This window comes from Chelonia mydas, chromosome 19 (genome assembly GCF_015237465.2).
Source record: "Chelonia mydas isolate rCheMyd1 chromosome 19, rCheMyd1.pri.v2, whole genome shotgun sequence".
Lineage (NCBI taxonomy): Eukaryota > Metazoa > Chordata > Testudines > Cheloniidae > Chelonia > Chelonia mydas.
The window spans coordinates 3,838,916-3,857,706 of NC_051259.2; the positions used below are offsets into that span (position 1 = coordinate 3,838,916).

The 18,791-nt window shown below is 40.1% G+C and overlaps 1 protein-coding gene across 22 annotated transcripts; it reads left to right on the top strand.

Annotated features, from left to right (window-relative positions):
- The first annotated feature begins 2,279 nt into the window (after nucleotides 1–2,279).
- Nucleotides 2,280–18,704, top strand: SFPQ (splicing factor proline and glutamine rich). Of its 22 annotated transcripts, none has more exons than XR_006286517.1 (13): nucleotides 2,280–2,996; nucleotides 3,548–3,736; nucleotides 3,838–4,139; nucleotides 4,320–4,415; nucleotides 5,628–5,824; nucleotides 6,405–6,489; nucleotides 6,861–6,978; nucleotides 7,201–7,249; nucleotides 7,324–7,454; nucleotides 10,308–17,046; nucleotides 17,555–17,627; nucleotides 17,795–18,069; nucleotides 18,612–18,704. XR_006286517.1 is itself a non-coding variant. In XM_043532035.1 (11 exons), the coding sequence occupies exons 1-10, from the start codon at nucleotides 2,364–2,366 to the stop codon at nucleotides 17,020–17,022; spliced, it is 1,824 nt and encodes a 607-aa protein (XP_043387970.1). In that variant the 5' UTR covers nucleotides 2,280–2,363; the 3' UTR covers nucleotides 17,023–17,046; nucleotides 17,552–18,704. The 22 variants fall into 22 exon arrangements, 3 of the variants coding, with proteins under 3 accessions (XP_043387970.1, XP_037737988.1, XP_037737990.1); XR_006286518.1 differs by having other exon boundaries at nucleotides 17,558–17,627; XR_005222852.2 differs by having other exon boundaries at nucleotides 10,308–13,706; nucleotides 16,999–17,046; nucleotides 17,795–18,704.
- Nucleotides 18,705–18,791: the final 87 nt, after the last annotated feature.

The following is an 18,791-nucleotide window of genomic DNA, read 5'->3' on the forward strand; positions in this document are numbered from 1 at the left end:
GTTTTGGTTTCGGTGTGAAATCAAGCAAAACTTTTTGGTTTTGATTGAGTTTTGTTTTGAGTTTTGGGTCTCCTTCCAACCTAATACTGAATGTAAAATGGAGGGGAGAGGGGGAGAAATTGCAAATCCGTGTGGATTGAAACATTCAAAACTGAAACTACAGACTACCACATGCCTCTAATTATAGCAAACAAAATGAGTCCATGATATAACTTCATTGCAGTTAATGGTGCTGTCCACCTGGGATGTATTTGGCCTACTGTCTATATTGATCTGCAGAATGTTGTGACAGCAGTATTATGGAGCAGTGATCTGTGTAGTATTACATTTAAGAGTAACTCACTAGTGGGGCTCCTCTGTTACTACTTTTGGGTCCCAAATCTGCTTTTTCCACCAGCTAATTGACATGGGTTTTTACCATACACCCATCTTGGGGCTGGTATTAAAATCTAGCAGTTGGATGAAATGTTAGCACAAAGCTTAAGGTCACAGCTTAAATGTAATGACTAGTTCTATATAATAGCAGGGGTTCATTAAATGGCTTTATTTTTCTAACTTGAAAATTTTTCACTTGTGATTAAAATTGGGGGAAATTTCTCACACTAAGCTTTTTTTGCAGTGAAAAATGCAGATTTGGTGACACCAAAATGTTTTGTGAATTTGTGTTGATTTTGCCAAATAGTTCATTTAGGAAAAAACAAAAAAATACCCCCTCAAATATCAAAATGTTTTGTTTGACATTTTGAAAGGAAACATTTCCATTTTCCCCACTGAGATATTGAAGTATGGTACAAAAGAGCCTATTTTGGTACTAAAAGATGTCGCCTAACACGTTCAAAAGTGACTTCTGATTTTGAAGGCCCAGACACCATTTCCTTTCATTTTATTTAAAATAATTAAAAAACATTTTAAAATGGTCACAAGGAAATGTTTAATCTGACCTAAAATTAATTTTTTAACTTTTTGATTTGCTGGACATTTTCCAATCTGAAATGATTTTTCAGTATCTCAGAATTGCCAACAAACCAATAATCTGTTTTTTACCAAGCTTTACTTGTGATGCCTTCCTGAGCTGTAGATCAGGTTAAATTTAATAAAAATGTTAATGATTGCAACCCCCTACATTTTCCCCAATCAACTGTCCCGTGGATAAAACGAAAGAGTTCCAAACATCTCACCTTCAAAAGCACAAAAAACTTACATAAAATATGTCTAATTAAAATGTGATTACATTCTGATGCTTTTTTATATTGTGCCTACAATTATTTCACCATTTGTTTATTGTTTACATTTATTTATAATCTCTTCTATGGTACATTTTTCAGAGTGGTAGCCATGTTAGTCTGTATCAGCCAAAAAAAACAAAACAAAACCGAGGAGTCCTTGTGGCACCTTAGAAACTAACACATTTATTTGGGCATGAGCTTTCGTGGGCTAAAACCCACTTCATCTGAGCACCTCGTACATACGCACTCCCCACTGAGATAATACTTTACAGAAGGGCCTATGATCTGGTTTAACATATTCAACAGCGGCCTCTGATTTTTGGGTACCCAGACACCACTGACTTCAGTTGGAGCTGGGGCTATTCAGCCCCTTTGAAAATCAGCCTAAATCGGGGACCAAGCAATGGAAGAACCCCACTCAGGAAAGTTGCTTTTGAAGGTAGCAGTGAGTCTGCCAGAGAATAAAGAGAATCCCACTATGCTGAGTGCCAGACCAGTGCCTTATAACCGCAAGAAGAGTCTTCCTCGGCTATTAGTGGACCTCTTGGAGCAATCAGTGACCGCCTTTCTGTTGTTAATTAGCCACTGGAACAGCCAAAAGCACACCTCCCCCCCTACACGGAAGGCGAGCCTGGCAGGTCAGGGTCATGCGCACCACGTGGCTGAGGCTGCATAGCGGATAGCAGAGCCATTGGTTACATTGTGGCAGTTGACAGACTCCTAGTCTTCCCTGCAGAGCCGGTAGCTTAGGAGCATGAGTGACTCCGCTGCCGTCCAATCGTAATACAGATTGTCTAATGTCCGACCCGCCTGCCGGTCAAATTGTCCAATCAGCACACAGGAGTATAACGGATCATACCGTCGGGTATTCGGAGGTCAAACGGACCAATCAGCAGGGAGCAGATTTCCTACCAACGGGAGAAAAGATGTGGCATAGTAGGTGCGGACTATTGGCTATTAGATCTATCAGTCTTTGCACTCTCGGCTCTCTATTGGTTACTCCGAGATGGAGGGTGGTTTCCGGGGGCGGAAAAGGTATATAAGGGGCGGACAAAGGCGCCGGCGAGGCCGTTTGGCGTAGCCGCCATTTTGTGCGCAAGGCGCTGAGCCTGAGGAGAAGCGAGCAACAGCGGCGCCATGTCTCGGGATCGGTTCCGTAGCCGAGGCGGTGGCGGTTTCCACCGGCGCGGAGGCGGTGGCGGAGGCCGGGGAGGCCCCAACCACGATTTCCGGTCTCCACCGCCCGGCATGGGGCTTGGCCAGAACCGCGGCCCCTTAGGGGGCGGCCCGCCTGGCGGGGTCCCGAAGCCCGAACCCCCGAAGCCGCCCGTCTCGGCCGCCACGCCGCCCGCCTCGTCCGCTTCCGTCACTGCCACTGCCTCGGGCCCCTCCGGCAGCCAGGCCGGCCCTGGAGCCCCGGCGGGGCCCACCCCGGCCGCGGGACAGCAACAGCCGCAGGCCCCGGCGGGCGCCGCTGCCGCCCCTCCTTCCACCCCGTCCGGCCCTGGGGGGCAGGCGCCGCCGAAGCCGAGCCCCACCCCTGTCGGCGGCCCCAAGAAAGGCCAGGGCCAGTCTCCCGGCGGGGGGCCCAAGGGTCCGGGGGGCCCCCAGCAGGGCCCCGGCGGCCCGCACCCCAAGGGGGGGCAGGGACACCGCGGCGGCCCGGGCGGCGAGCAGCGCGGGCGCGGCCAGGGCCCGCAGCACCAAGGGCAGGGCCTCAATTTGCAGCAGGGCTCGGCCGGAGGCAGCGGCGAGAAGACCACGGACGAGGTGAGCGAGTCCGGGATCCCCTCCCCTCCCCCCCACCGCTACAAGATGGCGGCGGCGCTCGGCCTCCCCGCGCGCCCGGCGCCATCTTGAAGGGAGCCGCGGGGATGTGCCGAGGGGCGCGCCGGGGTGGCCGTACCGTGTGGGGGGACGTGCTCGTTGGGGGGGGGTGAGGAGATACCCCTGCGGGGGGACGGGGGCGTGGCCCTGCGGAGGGAAGGTGCTATGGGCCCATTGAACGGGGCTTCTCCCTGCCGAGGGTGCGTGGCCTTGTCTAAATGCGGGGCGGGTTGCAGTAGGGAATGAGGCCCCCTGACAGACCGCGTAGGCGCAGTTTGCATATTGGTGACTAAACCCAGTTACAGCTAGAGGGCTGGCTGGGCTACCTGTGACCACACGGGCTCCTGCTTGTATTGATGTGGGCGACGTGTGATATTTGGTGGGCGGGGCCGTACTGTGATCAAGAGGGTGGCAGCTGTTTGAGCTGCTTTGATTGAAGGCTTGCAACTGGTATAAAAGCCAGGCGTCTTTGAACTGGTCTTTGTTTTTTGTAGGGCTTTAAAGCAAATCTGTCTCTTCTGAGGCGACCTGGAGAGAAGACTTACACCCAACGTTGCCGTCTGTTTGTGGGGAACTTGCCTGCTGATATTACAGATGAAGAATTCAAAAGATTATTTGCTAAATATGGGGAGCCTGGAGAGGTTTTTATCAACAAGGGGAAAGGATTTGGATTCATTAAATTGGTGGGTTCTCATACCATAGCCATTTAAATCTGTTATTGTTCAGCTAAATTACGGGGAGACAATTGTTTTGTTGAAACTGGGTCTCATTAAATTTTTTTCAGGAATCCAGAGCACTGGCTGAAATTGCAAAGGCAGAACTTGATGATATTCCTATGAGGGGCCGACAGCTTCGAGTTCGTTTTGCCACACATGCTGCTGCTCTGTCTGTGCGTAATCTTTCACCATATGTGTCCAATGAGTTGTTGGAGGAAGCTTTTTCACAGTTTGGTCCAGTTGAAAGAGCTGTTGTGATTGTAGATGATCGTGGCAGATCAACAGGAAAAGGCATTGTTGAATTTGCATCTAAGCCAGCTGCAAGGAAAGCATTTGAACGGTGCACTGAAGGAGTATTCTTGTTGACCACGTAAGCTGTTTGATTATATAGAAATGTATCTTATTTAAACATGGCAGTTAGAGGTAAACATTAGGTTTCTTACTGCCGTTTTATCACAAGTTAGCTTAAGTGATAATTGTTATAAACAAATTTTCCTCTAAAAGCTACAAGCAGCATTCATTCATCAATCTGATTTTTGTTTTTGTTTAGTACTCCTAGGCCAGTTATTGTGGAACCACTTGAACAACTGGATGATGAAGATGGTCTTCCAGAAAAGCTTGCTCAGAAGAATCCAATGTATCAGAAGTAGGGGCACTTTCTTTTTCTCCGCATAGAGATAAGGCATATTGATCTCAAATATATTACAGGTTTCAGAGTAGCAGCTGTGTTAGTCTGTATTCGCAAAAAGAAAAGGAGTACTTTTGGCACCTTAGAGACTAACAAATTTGAGCGTGAGCTCACGAAAGCTTATGCTCAGATATATTACAGTACATGATACTTTAGCATATGTACCTTATGATTTTTAAAACAAACTTTGTGTTTGTGGATATCAAAGCACTATACCCAGATGTACAGACACTCTTTTCTTAACCTGTGTAGTAATGTAATTTTTTTAACATTAGCTTTAATAAAATTTTTGCTATGAAGCCAGTGTTGAATTTGACAACTTCTCATAGGTTTTTTCTTTCTATCCACTAAAATAACTTTAAAATCACTGTTCTGTATAAAAATAGCTTTACTAATTTTACAAGTAATACAAAAAATTTTCTTTGCTTGCTTTGTGTACTTAATAGCACTTTGGGAGTTTTCACACAGCAACAGAGAAGAAGGAAATTAAAAAAGCACAAACATTGGAATGGCAGTTGTAATATCTGATGCTGGGTAAAATGTTCAGATGTACCCAAATCATTATTGAAAATGGGAATTCTTAACTACATCTGAAAATGGTTTAAAAAAGAGATTTCAAGTTGATGCCACTTTAATGAAATGTTTTAATATTAATGGTTTGAAACCAACACATTCAGAAAAGTTTAAACAAAAATGATATTTCAGAGAATTGTAGTGATGAAGATGTGGATATCATTTGACTTTTCAATGAGCTGTGGGTGTAAATACCCTTTCTCAGTCCAACTGCTAAGTCACTTATCCTCGTGGGCAGAGTCTGTGGTTCGTTAACTGTGAAACAGAATTTTTTCTAATTCTAATATAAAAAACGTGTTTTGGACCTAGCTAACAATGTATTCCTCCTTTGTTTATTAATTTCCTGGAAGAAATTACTGCTTCTATTAGTGGGATTTTCTAGATTCTTCTGAACATCTGGCCTGTGGTAGAATATGTAGTGTCAGCAGCAGAGTTTTAGAAAAGACTTTAAAACTGTGAGCATAATTCGAATATTTCTTGAAAATACTGTGACTTAGAAAGAAACTGGTTAATTTTGAACTCTGTATTCAAGTGAACCTGTTACACAACTCCTCTTTTAAATTCATTATTAGTTAATATTTTCTATTCCATTTGTAGGGAAAGAGAAACTCCACCCCGCTTTGCTCAGCATGGCAGTTTTGAATTTGAATATTCCCAGAGGTGGAAATCCTTAGATGAAATGGAAAAACAGCAAAGAGATCAGGTGGAGAAAAACATGAAAGATGCCAAGGACAAACTTGAAAGTGAAATGGAAGATGCCTATCATGAACATCAGGCAAATCTCTTGCGTCAAGGTGATTGGCACTAATTCTTCTGTTGCCTTTGTTTTCTGGTTGTGTGGGCTATCTATACAAATAGTCGTATTATATGGATGTTTCTGTTTTAGGTTTTCATTAACTGATCCACAGTAAACAGCCAGGTGGAGCTTGAGAATTGTTTTTAAAAAGTACCTTGCAATTTAAATCTTGCTTCCTGTTCCCTGTAAATTTTATTTTGCATAAAAATATGGGAGCCTATTAATTGGCTTTGTATAGTCTGGGTGTACATTGTTATCGTGGCTTTGCGAGATGGGGAATTCTGGTTGCTCAGTAGGCTGCTGTGAGGAGAAAAAGCTTCCCACAAAGTTGTCAGTTTGTTTTTCAGGGTTTTTTTGAGCATAGCACAAATTCTGTTTGGCCAACTGTAATTTAAAAGGGGAATGGTTTATTAATGACTCTGAGAAAAGCAGTCCTGTTTCAGTATCAGTTGTATGCCATGTAGAACTTAAATGGGGCTAGGATAAGTGGTTGAAGTGAGGTAACACTCTGTAAGAGTAAAAACTTATACAAGGAAAAAATATGTACAAAGGGGATATTGAAAAACTATTTTTTTCAGACCTTATGAGGCGTCAAGAAGAATTGAGGCGTATGGAGGAACTTCATAATCAAGAAATGCAGAAACGCAAGGAAATTCAGTTGAGGTAGGCCTGGATTTGATAAACAAGATTTTGTCACTAAAAACTAACTACAACAATGTTCTTTGTGCAAATGACAGTTGTGCGTGTGCTGATACAATTGTAAGTTGAGGTTTGCATGTTAAAGCTAGCTTATCATTTTTACTTCAACATGAGATTTGAATCATGTAGATATTTTTCTGAGTGGTGTCCAAAAACTACTGAGCATTACATGGTTAATCTTTAGCTCTCACTGAAGTTGAATTCACTTAGCCTTTTCATCCACCAGTCACCAACACACATTGTAAGATGCTCACTCTTTATGTTCAGGTTGGTTATATACATATTAAGGGTGTAAATATTGTGCTTTTTGAGGTATAATAACACACAATTATCAGGCAGGAGGAAGAACGTCGTAGACGGGAAGAAGAAATGATGATTCGCCAGCGTGAGATGGAAGAACAGATGAGAAGACAGAGAGAAGAGAATTACAGTAGAATGGGTTACATGGATCCAGTAAGTATTAACAAAATAAAGCCTTGTGGTTTATGGATAATTAAACTAATTTGCGATGCTACTGGGATTTTCTTAGTTTCAAAAAATAGTTCAAAGTAACTAATAACCAAGTAATTTTGGTAGGTGAATGGATACTGTTAAATGGTGCACCTTCATGAAATGCAGACCTTCAAAGGGGGAACAGAACTGATTACTCATTCTGATCTATTTTTGCCTTTGCAGAGAGAGAGAGACATGAGAATGGGTGGTGCTAGCACAATGAACATGGGAGGTAAGGATTGTTAAATGCATTTACATGTTAACATATAACTTGTCAGAATATGATTATGTATTTTTCTTTCTTAGATCCCTATGGTGCAGCAGCTCAGAAATTCCCACCTATGGGTGGTGGCGGTGGTGGTGGCGGCATAGGTTATGAAGCCAGTCCTGGTGTTGGCCAACCAGCCATGAGTGGTTCTATGATGGGAAGTGACATGGTAATGTATCCTGTGGTGGCTTTACTTTAGTAGGGGGGAAATTAAGGCAGGAAATTCTGAACTCTACCAATTTTTGAATGGTAGATGGTTTAAATCTCTAAGTACTGACTTTTTTGTCAGTGTACGTAATAGCAATATTAAGGATTAGTCTGGCAGTATGTACAGTAATTCAGTTTTTGAGTGGTCATTTAGGCAGAAGTTGTCTGTAAACAAATTCAAATGTGTGTATGTGCTGGTAACCCTGTTACTGGTTGGGTTTTGAGTACCTGCATTATATTTAGCCTTGGAAGGATTTTTTTCATGAATTTTGATGTTTCAAAATACTGGATTGATTTCCAACAGCTTAAATTTTTGCTCTAACAAGAAATAAGGCTTATTTATCAAGATGTAATTACTGTAGAAATTAATTTACAACAAATTGACACAGGAGAGCTTGAAGCGTGTCAATTCTATCTAAAACTATTTCATAATTGTATCAATTGTCAGCAAGTGCTATGTTCTACTCTTCTCCAATGTGTAATTACTGAGACCAATTAAAATCTGGTCCTTCCAAGCCTAATTACAAAATCAGTGCACCCTTGCATTGATAACTGCAAAATGCAAATCTGTACTCTCATGTATGTTTATGCAAAAGATTACTCATCACTGCCAACTTGTGAGTAATCAGATGGCAAACAGTATACCATATTCTGTGTGCTAATGTTTGCCATAATATCAAAAGAGCAGAAATACAGTTAGCAGCTTTAGGCATGTTTAGATATTCCCAGAACTCCTTGACCTTAGTCATTTTGTGACTCCTATCTGACAAAAGAATGATAGCCTGTTCTAACTTCTTGTTTCCCACTTGTTGGGAATGACTGTAGATGCAGGTTCTTAATCTACTGCATACCTCATGTTTAGAGGTATGTTTCCAAACAATACTATTTTTGGCACACTAAATGTGTGCATGGGGTTGGATTCTGCTTGGTGCTATCCCACTGGAGCAGTGCTGACAGAAATGCTTTAATAGGCTGGAAGTCTATTCTGGGTCAAGTGGTTGATGATAGTATGCTTCCACCTTCCCTGTCGAGGGTGCACACCCTCTGGCACAAAATGCAGATAATCTTTTTCTGGGTGGGTTTAAGGTTAGACTGTACTCAGGCCTCTGGCTTCATATGGTGTGCTACCACAGTAGCTTACCAGGTATCTTCTTTTTATGGAAACCATACCTCTGGTATCTAACTTTGCAGAGCATTGATTCAGTAGATGATGCTGCTGGCCTTAATGCATCTATAATCTACTGATAACATTTTTAAGCAATTCATAAGTGTCGAGTGAACAGTTAGGTAGTCTGTGGCGAATGCTGTGTACATTTTTTTCCTCATTTTAAAAGTCTTGGTACAGGTGCATGTTGAACTTGCGTAATATTTTAAAACAACTTGATACCATCAAAACATGTGGCTGTTAAGATGGTTTAACTGCCTAAAGTTCCCTAGGACATGGCTCTCTATGCCACGAAGTGCAGTCCCAGTTATTAAACTTAAGAGTTGCAATTAGGTTTTAGTTGGTGTATAAACTTTGTAAAGAAGACATGAATTATGGAGAAGCTAGAAACTCCTTGTTTTCTGAAAATTCCTTCCTCAGAAAGATTGAAGCTAACTTTCAAATAATTCTATGCCAGTAACTGGAGAAAAGTCTGAATTAACCCATGGTCTGTATTTACAGACTTAATTTAGTAAATTGAAATTACTATTCTTTTAGGGGGTAGTGAAACTTTTATTTGAAAAGGAAGTTGAAAGCTATCTTCGACTTCACACTATTGATGTAACTTTTAGAGATCTGCTGCCAGCCACACCTACTTGCTTATCTGGTAGCTTGGTAGAAATAAGTGCAGCTAGATGCATTAGTAAAGATATTTGAAGTCTCTGCTTTATTGCAGTCCAGTTCATTGTTTGCAACTCTGATGGGGAGACAGTCCCTGAAGTCTTTTAATAATTGTAAAGTCTTAGTGGACTTTCCAAGAGCTTGTGGTGAAGCTGGGAAGGGAGGGGGGCTTTAATGGGTGCACTTAGTGAAATGCACAAAGGGCAAACTTGAAACACTGTGATTAAAATGTAGTTCTGTGAACCCATTTTTACATTTGGTTATATAGCAATAGACCTGAAAATGTGAGAATAAATTAAGGTCTTTTGATCAAGCAATTGTGTTGGTTAGGTAAATCACTGCTTTATTAGCCTTTCACATTTTTCATTCTTGTAATCCAGTAGCACTGTATTACAGTTGTTTGTTTTACTACTTAAGGCTTCTGCAGTTTAGTCAGCAGATGTAGTCTTAAAGCCCATCTTGAAAAGCACATGGTCTCTAATGCAGCACATGCCATTAACTGGTGAGTAGGCATCCTCTTTACAATGACATTTTATTAATGTCAACTCATACTTCAGTGAACTGAATCTGCCTTTTCTGGCTAGGTTTATTTGGAAATAACTTATTGACGTAAACAAAACCTGTACTGAACTAAAGTTGAGTTTGCAAGCTGTTTGCGTAAACTTGGTTGAAAATTGCTAGAGCTCATTTTGGAAAGGGTGTTAATTCACATCTGCACTAATGCTTACATTTCTAGCACTGCAGGGAATATCTGTTCTTTGTAACAGATGTATGAGAATGCATCAAGTTGGGAACATACCTCAAGGCATGTTTTACAATAAACTAATTTTTAAATTACCCTTTTTTCCTTTCTATGTTCCCGGTACCTGTGGATCGGCTCAATGGTGATTGTATCGACGAACCTTGACTACGGAACCTTCTAAAAATATATACTTAACACACATGGACATCAACTACATATAATGAACTGTTAATATATTGTTCCAATAGCGTGCTGAACGCTTTGGGCAGGGAGGTGCGGGGCCTGTGGGTGGCCAGGGCCCTAGAGGAATGGGGCCTGGAACACCAGCAGGATATGGTAGAGGGAGAGAAGAATATGAAGGCCCAAACAAAAAGCCCCGGTTTTAGATGTGACCAGTAGTTTCATTCCAGTTTGTTTTTGTCTGCCTTGTTTAGACACCAACTTTTTAATTCTTGCATTTTAGTAAGAAAGCTACATTTTTATGGATGTTAGAAACTAGTGACCTAATATTTGTAAGTGGTCTGTTTGGACAAGTAAAATTTAATTATGTAATGCAGTGTTTCAAAAAAAATTTAGCTGTTTTTTTGATGTATAACATCCCTAACTTGATGGCAGTGTACCAACTTTTTTTTACTGTGCTTCAAATAAATAGAATACTAAATGTAGTAACTATTCTGATCTTAAACTCGCCATTCACGGTTCTAAATGAGGCTAAATGCCATACCTTTCAACATAGAAGAAATGAGTCTTGGATTTAGAGGTCTGATTTAGACCAGGATGTGGAAAATTAGCTTAAGGGTGAGGCCTCCTCCTGTTATGCCTCAAGCTTTAAGTTTGGGTCAAATAGTTGTAGACCGATACTTGATCTTCCAATGGATACAGATTTTCAGAGCATTCGTTATACTGCAATAAGGAAATAAATGGAAATTGTGCAAGTGTTGTAAGATGCAGTAATGGAAACTAAACTGCAAATGATGCTGCTGTCATGTAATGAGTTTTAGATTTTAACAATGGAGGGTGGGTTGGTAACAGACTTCTCTTTGGCATCCACTGCTTGAAATCTTTAAAGAAGTTGAAAAGGTCACTTTTAAAAAGAAATCCACAGAATGGCTTGGATTGACTTCCCAATTAAAGGGCTGTAAATGTGACAATGTTAGTTTTATACCTAAGCTGTCTGCCTGAGACGCAGGATTGGCCTGGTTCAGTATTTAATACCTAACTGAAATTGCTTGGTAAGAAGACCAGGGAGTATTGAGTAAAACAAGGAGGTTTTTAATATGTACTCTATAACTTGCTATCTATGCTAATTGAGTGGACTAACTCTTACAGTTCAGAAATCAACTAGGGTTAATGTCAGGGGTCTGTAAAAACTGAAGTTATCTTTCATAGACCTTGTAGTACTTAAATCCTAAAATGCATCATGTTAAATTCAGATAAATAAATAGCCTCTTGCGCTGTAGTAGGGCTCTCAGCTTTTTTGAGTCATGCCCAATCTTCGCATTTCTTTTTACTTGGTGCTTCTGCTGCCCATGTGCCAGGTCACAGTGCCACTTAAGTTTGGCTCAGCTCACCACACCTTCTGGTTGAGAACCCCTGTTCTGATATTGTCAGCTCTTAATGCTGACATTTGGAAGGCAAGAGTAGGACTAAACCTGGAGTTCAATAGCTAATGTTACATAGTACAAATAAAACTCCCTCTTAAGAGTCTGACAGAGGAGATGGTTTGATGAATTTACAGTTTGCTGTCCACTTAGTTTGCTGTCCACTTAATTAAACCCCATAAGAATTCAAGGTATGCTGGACTTTATTACCGTTATTGTGCCTGACAAGCTGGGAGCATGGCTTCCCAGTGTAAAATGCCTTGGTGTTAAGACAGGATACATCAACCTGCTTGTGCAAAGTTGGTAAACTTACTTGGTTTGGTTGTATTTTTACCTGACTCCCAAAATGTTGAGCATTCTGTGAATAGTTTTAATTGTTAGAAGGTTTTTCCACTGTTTGTGCTAAGCATTGGCTAATCCTAAATTCTGTGTCTCTGGATAAAGTTTTAGTGTTTAGATTTCATTACCTTGGAATACAACCAGTCTGTCTTCAGAAGTGAGCACTGTTTAAATGCTGACTGTAAACTTCAATTGTAAAATACTGGCAAGCTGTGAAATGTTGATAACCAGCTGTGTGACTAAATATTAAGTGTCTAAATAGAGACTCAGCCAGTTTGGCAAATCTGTTCCTATTTTCCCAGAACTTTTTAAAGAGGATAGATGACACTTTACCACTATGAATTGAAATGTGGGAAATCTTAGATCAGCAGTTCTTAAACTGGAGATGATCAAGTGGCTGGGATCCTTTGTATAGGATTCTTAGTTTAAAATCAGCAGTCCAATTACAACTCGTATGAATTTTATAGTAGGGACTCAATGCAAATACTTTCAAAAGGGTGTTCGTGGACACCCACAGAGGGTGAAAGTGTCTGAGATGGGGAACTCTGACCGTAAACATTAAATTAATTTTTTTCAGTTTATTTTTCAGATTACATGTCATTCTTTATTAAAGAGATGCTGGCACATATCCTAAAATGCTTTGTTTTGTAGTACTGTAACTTTGAAGAGTGAAGGATGCTGATGTCCTAAATCATTACCTTCCAGAGGTTTTCTTTTTAGTACCCCTATTTGTATGTAAGCTGTTGCTAGGTCTTAAAAATAGACAGTTTGCAAAACTGTGTTTAGCAAACCTATACTGAAAGATTCAGCAGTTTCTACAACATTTGAAAGTTTTATTAAACCGTGTACCCAGTGTTGTAGTTGCATAAGCAGACTTTTTAAAAAACAGTCAAGTCCTGCTTTGAGTTGCGTGTGTTAAACAGGCATACAGTAGCTTCTGGCCAATTGGATTTCAAAACCTTTTTAAAGGTACAGTCTTAAAAGCTGACAGACAAATGTCAGAATTTTAAAATTTTATACCCAGTTATTAAGTTGGTGGGAGGTGTTAAGGAAGTTGTCATGTTCCTGTGGTCTTTCCCCATGGTTCTGTGGTTTTGGAGTCTTCACAAAGTCAGGTGATTTACATAACTGAAGTAAAGGATTTTCAGATCCCTTAAGAAAAGTCCTTGGTCTGGCAGACCCGTTTCTAGATGGTCTAGACCACCACGTAGAACCTTTTTTTTGTACTGGACTTAGAGAAAATATTGGCTTTTACAATTTAGTCTGCTTTAATTAAATTGAGCCCATTTAAACTTTTAATCTGCCGCATATAGAAATGGGTATCCTTTTGCATGTTTTCACACTTCCTTAAAAATGAATACAGAGCGTATCTACAGTACTATGTAGATACATCACACCACCTAATAGAAATACAGCTTATGAGAAATTGAAACTGCTTTTGTGAGATTTTGTGGTATTTTTATGGTAGAAAAATTCTTGGCTTCTCCTTGGCGGCAACCACTTACTGTGGCAGCAAGTTTTTGCTGGAGTTTTTGAGACTGCAATTTTACACTCTTAAAAATAGTGGCCTGCTACATAACTGCACTTAGCCAGCATTTCTGCAGTTCATAACTGTGAGGAACGTAGTACCACAAATGGCAATGGACATTAGGACCCGGATGTAGTATTCCTGCTTGCTCCGAGATTCTCATTGCCGACTGCGTACAGGTAGGTAACAAGCAATATAATATAACTTGGTGACTTTCTGTGTAACCTTATTCTGTGGGTATTCTGACATCACACTTCCGACTATGAAATTACAGTGCAGCACTCTTCATACTTGTATAATGTTTAGGTTGCATCAAAGTTGCGTGGCTTTCGGTTTTAAGCTGTATCTTTTTCAGCAGCAATAAGCAACTTATTGCAATTCTTAGATAAATATCTCAGACCCGATTCCTTTGTACATGTGTGACTTGGCTTGTGTGGATTTTCTTAAAGTACATTGTAATGAAGAAGATATTCTTAGGTGAGCTCTGTGGGGAAGAGGGAATGTGATTTTAGAATCATTTAACTAGTCAACTGGGTGCAATTTGCACCTAGAAAACCTGTCACTTGTATTAACTTTCTGTAGTAGCAAAATATCCCATCTGCAGTGCATCCCCTTGTAGAGTCTTGGCTATTTAGAAAATATATTGGTAATCATTGCTCTAGCCTTCAATGAACTAGGTGATAAAGATGCAAAACTCACGTAGTGAGTTTTAATACTGGGTGTAAGTACTTCTCAGGTCATAAATTGTTCAAATATCTCCATTATTAGTTTTCAGGGTTTATCAACTTAAGATATGTTTGTTTTAATTTTTAGGTGACAGTGATCATGATATATGTTCAATTAAAGTCAACTGAATATGCTGGGAATCTGTGGATTCCTGTCTTTACATATTCATCTTGGTAGTGAATGTACTGATCAAAGTAGCTTAATTTTTTCATCAAAATATCTTTCAAGTGTGTGCTTATTCTAAATTCACTGCTTGAAATACCAGATATGGTGTTTCAAAAGGTTACATACCTAAATGTTTCCAAACTTCCGAATGTGTCGACCTTCAGCTCCTATCTGCTTTGTTATGCTAGTTAGCTGTAATTACAGGGTCTGGATGTCATACGTTTCCTTATTTCATCCCCTGATCTGGTTCTTGGCAATGCATAAGAAACCTTTTTCAGAGGTATTGCGAGGGTTTTTCAACTTGAGATGCAAAGTTTTACTTTGCATACTTGTTTCTGGTGTACATTTTTGTTAAATTTGGACATTATACTTCTGTATTGTATCTTCCAAGAAAGAATCTTACTCATTGGTAAGCAGTTTATAAACTAGATAGGCTTGCCCTCTGCTGTTCGTATTCATGTTCTTTTGAAAAATCAAAGTAATTTCTGCACTTCATAACTCAGATAGTAACAGCTCTTTAGTTACATTGAATGTGTAGCTGAACTTAAGCTGTTCAACCTGTGACACCATTAGTCTTTAAGCCAGTTTGGGCTGTTGCCATTGTTTAGAGTTTTCTATGAGTAAAATTGAGTAATGAAATTGGCAGTATGTTTGCTGTGAAACTGCAAGAATTGGATTATTAGGTATCTCTAAACCAACAGTCAGGTCTGTTCAGTTTTGCCAGTGTGCTGGGTATTTACTAGGCACGTGACTTACCTTCAGGAACATCATGGAGGGGTTATATGGACACATCTACCTTCTGCATACTTGGAATGGTAATAGGCTTTTTACACTCTTGGAGCAAGCAGTTTGTGACAAAGCAATGGGTTTCATACTAGCTTTGATTTGTCTGCAGTAACGAAACTTAGTGCAGTAGGTTTCTTAAACAAATGGGCATGTCTATTTTAAGCAAACAACTTGTAATAAGTGGGTATGAGAAATAACAGTACACTGAAGTGCTTGCATTGTGTTTCATCTTGGTTTTATCTTTTTCTCTATAAATTATACTTTTCCCAAAAGTTTATCTGAAGCTCGGAAGTGTGGTGCCAGAATACATATGCGTACCTGTTAGATCAGATACTGGTGCTGTCAGGGGAGAGCACAGCACAGTGTAGCATATGGGGGCTTTTACTGTAACATTAAGCATATCAAGTCTTGCTTGCAGTTTCCCCAATAGCAAAACACTAAACAGCTAAATATTGAGGCCTGTGAGTAGTTTTAGGACTTGAGCGGTATTGGGGTTGCATGTCTCTGTTAATCATTGCCAGCTGCAGTGACACGATCAGGAAGGCCTGTGCGTTGTAACATGTTAAATGAGGCTAAGCATGTTGGAGAAATTGCATAGTGTGCTGTTTTGGACTGTTACTTGGCTTCTTCCACTACTAGCAAGGCTGGAATCAACTGATCAGCTTCTGATTTCTCTCCATATCAGCTAGTGGGGTTTTTAAATAGCTGCCTACTGGAAAAGAAAAAAATGGGAGGATTGGCCTTCTCCCATGTCTGTCATTGCTGCTAGATAATGATTGACAAGTTAGGACTCGATTGTGCAATCCCACAGTGGACTGTGAATACCCCACCTATAAATGTTGCTTTTGAACACCAGTACTGAAGAGCTATCTGGGGAAAAGGGGGTGGCTACAAGTGCATAATCTGGAGTGTTGAAGAGATGCACAAAGATATAGTATCCCTTATGCATGGTGTTTGGTGCTACAGCATAGAAAACAATGTGCATACTAAATTTTGTCTATTGTCGATTTATAATTCAGTGTCAACACTGTACCAAGAGGTGGGTTTGATATTAAATTTGGGTGTCTCATCCCCTTGGCTGGCTAAGTAGCATTGTGAAGGCAGTGTGCTTTGCCTCCGACTAATAATGTGCACGGAACTTTGTACAGACTTGTCCCTAGTTGCTGATGAGTAGATCTTCATTCAGCCCCTTGCAGTTTGCCCTCAACATAGCTGTAGTGAAAGGCTTAATATGCGGGGGAGGGGGGAAGCTGTGACAGAATGAAGGTAATGAAAAGCACATGACAAACTCTAGTGTCTTCCTTTGGATTGCAATGCACTTGTAGGATTCTTGGGCTGGGCACAGCTAGTATCAGGAACACTTTTGCTTCATCCATATGGAGCGTGGATTACTACAGATAAGCCAAACTGGTTAAATAACTAGTATAGTTTCACAGTTACATACCTTCACATAAGGGATAGTATACCTCTGACTGCAATCAAACTTCATTGTACTCAGACTGGTGAAGCTAGCAGTTATGGCTTGGTGTTCAGATTAGGTGCAGTTCTTCACTCAACCACCTGCATATTCTTTTACTTTCTTACAAGTGTTTAGACTAGCCTATTTCTGCCCCTTACACTACTTCCACCTAGTATTTTTGAATAATTTGTAAATTCCCTCATAACTAATCAGTCCATGTATCTTTTAAACTTTTACTTTTAATTTAAAGGTTAGAATTTTGTAATGGGTTAAACTTTGTTTTCAGAAACTTTCTAGTGTATATTTTTATAATAACTTCAGTTGTTATCCTTTAGGTGAAGATGATGCAAGCTGAGTGAAACAAACGTGCTCATCCATGTGAAGTAAGCATATCTGTTAATCTTTCATTTTAAAAAAACATTCAGAAACTGTGGTCTGTCTAAAGGGCTGTGGCATAGTGCTGGTGGTTCTTGTTTCCAGTAGCTAAATTGTGTTAAAAAGATAAACTTACATTTTTGTGTAAGCAATTGCAGTAGTTGCCACAGGCAATCCATTAGAATAGCAAATGGGGGAGGGTAGGTAGTTCTCAAACAATCTTGTTGATATGGTTCACCCTCTGAATACATTTTTGGGAACCCCTGCCATAGAGTTAACATGCTTTTTACACCTCCAAGATAAGTAGTTACGATTGGGCAAGCTGTCATTTTTGGTTGGTCATGTTCTACTTTAGACTCCAAACTTCCTCTTAATTCCATGGCCTCTACTTTGCTGAGATACTGCACCTCATAAAGGAATGGCCAAATGGAGTCACCAAATAAGTGACTTGTATTTGGGGGGTATAAAATCATTTTATGGGAGACATAACTTACGTATTTTCTCCTTATGCAACAGTAGAGCCTGAGCACAATCCAGACTGTGACCTGATGTCAGGTGATGTGGAGTAGCCAGACTGCAAAGTGAATGGGTGAGTAGTAGATTAATCTTGGGATACTGAGTTTGTAAGAAGAGATGACCCTAAGTGTACTTAGCAGTTTCTGCCTAAAACTTGACCTGATCTTAATATAGATTCTTAAGGTCAGAAGTAATTCTTCAATGGATTTTATATAAAACCTTTTAATCTTTCTTTTGTAGAACCAAGATAAGCATTGTTTGAGGCTTTCCGGCTCTGCAGCATCAATAAACCCTGCTCACTGAACTCTACAGATGCTCAGACAAAAACAAGGAACCTAACATGTTAATTTCAAGCACCATAAGAAATGCATGGTGCATTAGGAGGAGAGAGGTTTAGGGCAGATAGCGTAGCTCTTGAGTAAAATTACCTAAATTAAACTCGATGCCAAAAATTAGTTCTGCTTTTCATCTTCAAAACATTTTACAAACAGTTGAACTTCACAGCACCCAGCAAGGTAGGTGAATCAATATTATATCTGTTTTTTATGTGGGGAAGCAAGCAGATAGTAGGTAGTATGCAGGGACCATAAGGAGGAATCTGCAGAGCTGGAATTAAACTAGAGTTCTTTTCTCCCACCATTTGACTAGACTTCAGTTTAAAACACTTACAAAATATTATGCCAGTTTTTAAAACCACAGGCCCGGGGGAAACTTGCTAAATATTTTCTTTTGGACTGTTGATGGTTGTATGCATCTGATCTATCCTTTAGGCAGATTGAACAGAATGAACACTTTTTTGAAACCAGTGATGTAAAGATCCTTACGAGTTGATTCCTAATGCTATGTGGTCCAATTCAGAACTGCTTCTGTGTCCCTGTTTCTATGCTATTCACTTAATCCCAGGTGTATCCTGAAAGCTTATATACATTGCTAAAGAACATGTTGGCCAGATGCTTGATTTTTTTTGTGTTCATTCAATATTTGTTAGTGATCTATGTATGAAGATTGCTGGTAACATCTCTAGATTTTGGGGCTAACTTTGTTTTTGCATTCACAGGAAGAAGCAGTGTTTGAAGCCCAGAACCCAGTGGAGAGGACCTAGGGACTTAAGTGGCAATGTTTTTCTTCAATAAAATACTCAATTGCTGTACAAATGACATTTCTGTTTTCTTAAGTTTTACTCCAGAAGTTAATTTAGTTGAACGTATTTATGTACTTTGGATATCACTGCTAAAAA

Bases quoted from the DNA above. Each gene is read 5' to 3' on its own strand.
- SFPQ (XM_043532035.1), top strand. From the start codon at position 2,364: ATGTCTCGGGATCGGTTCCGTAGCCGAGGCGGTGGCGGTTTCCACCGG. The intron at 2,997-3,547 runs GTGAGCGAGTCC...TGTTTTTTGTAG, and splicing joins GCGAGAAGACCACGGACGAG to GGCTTTAAAGCAAATCTGTC. The intron at 4,140-4,319 runs GTAAGCTGTTTG...GTTTTTGTTTAG, and splicing joins GGAGTATTCTTGTTGACCAC to TACTCCTAGGCCAGTTATTG.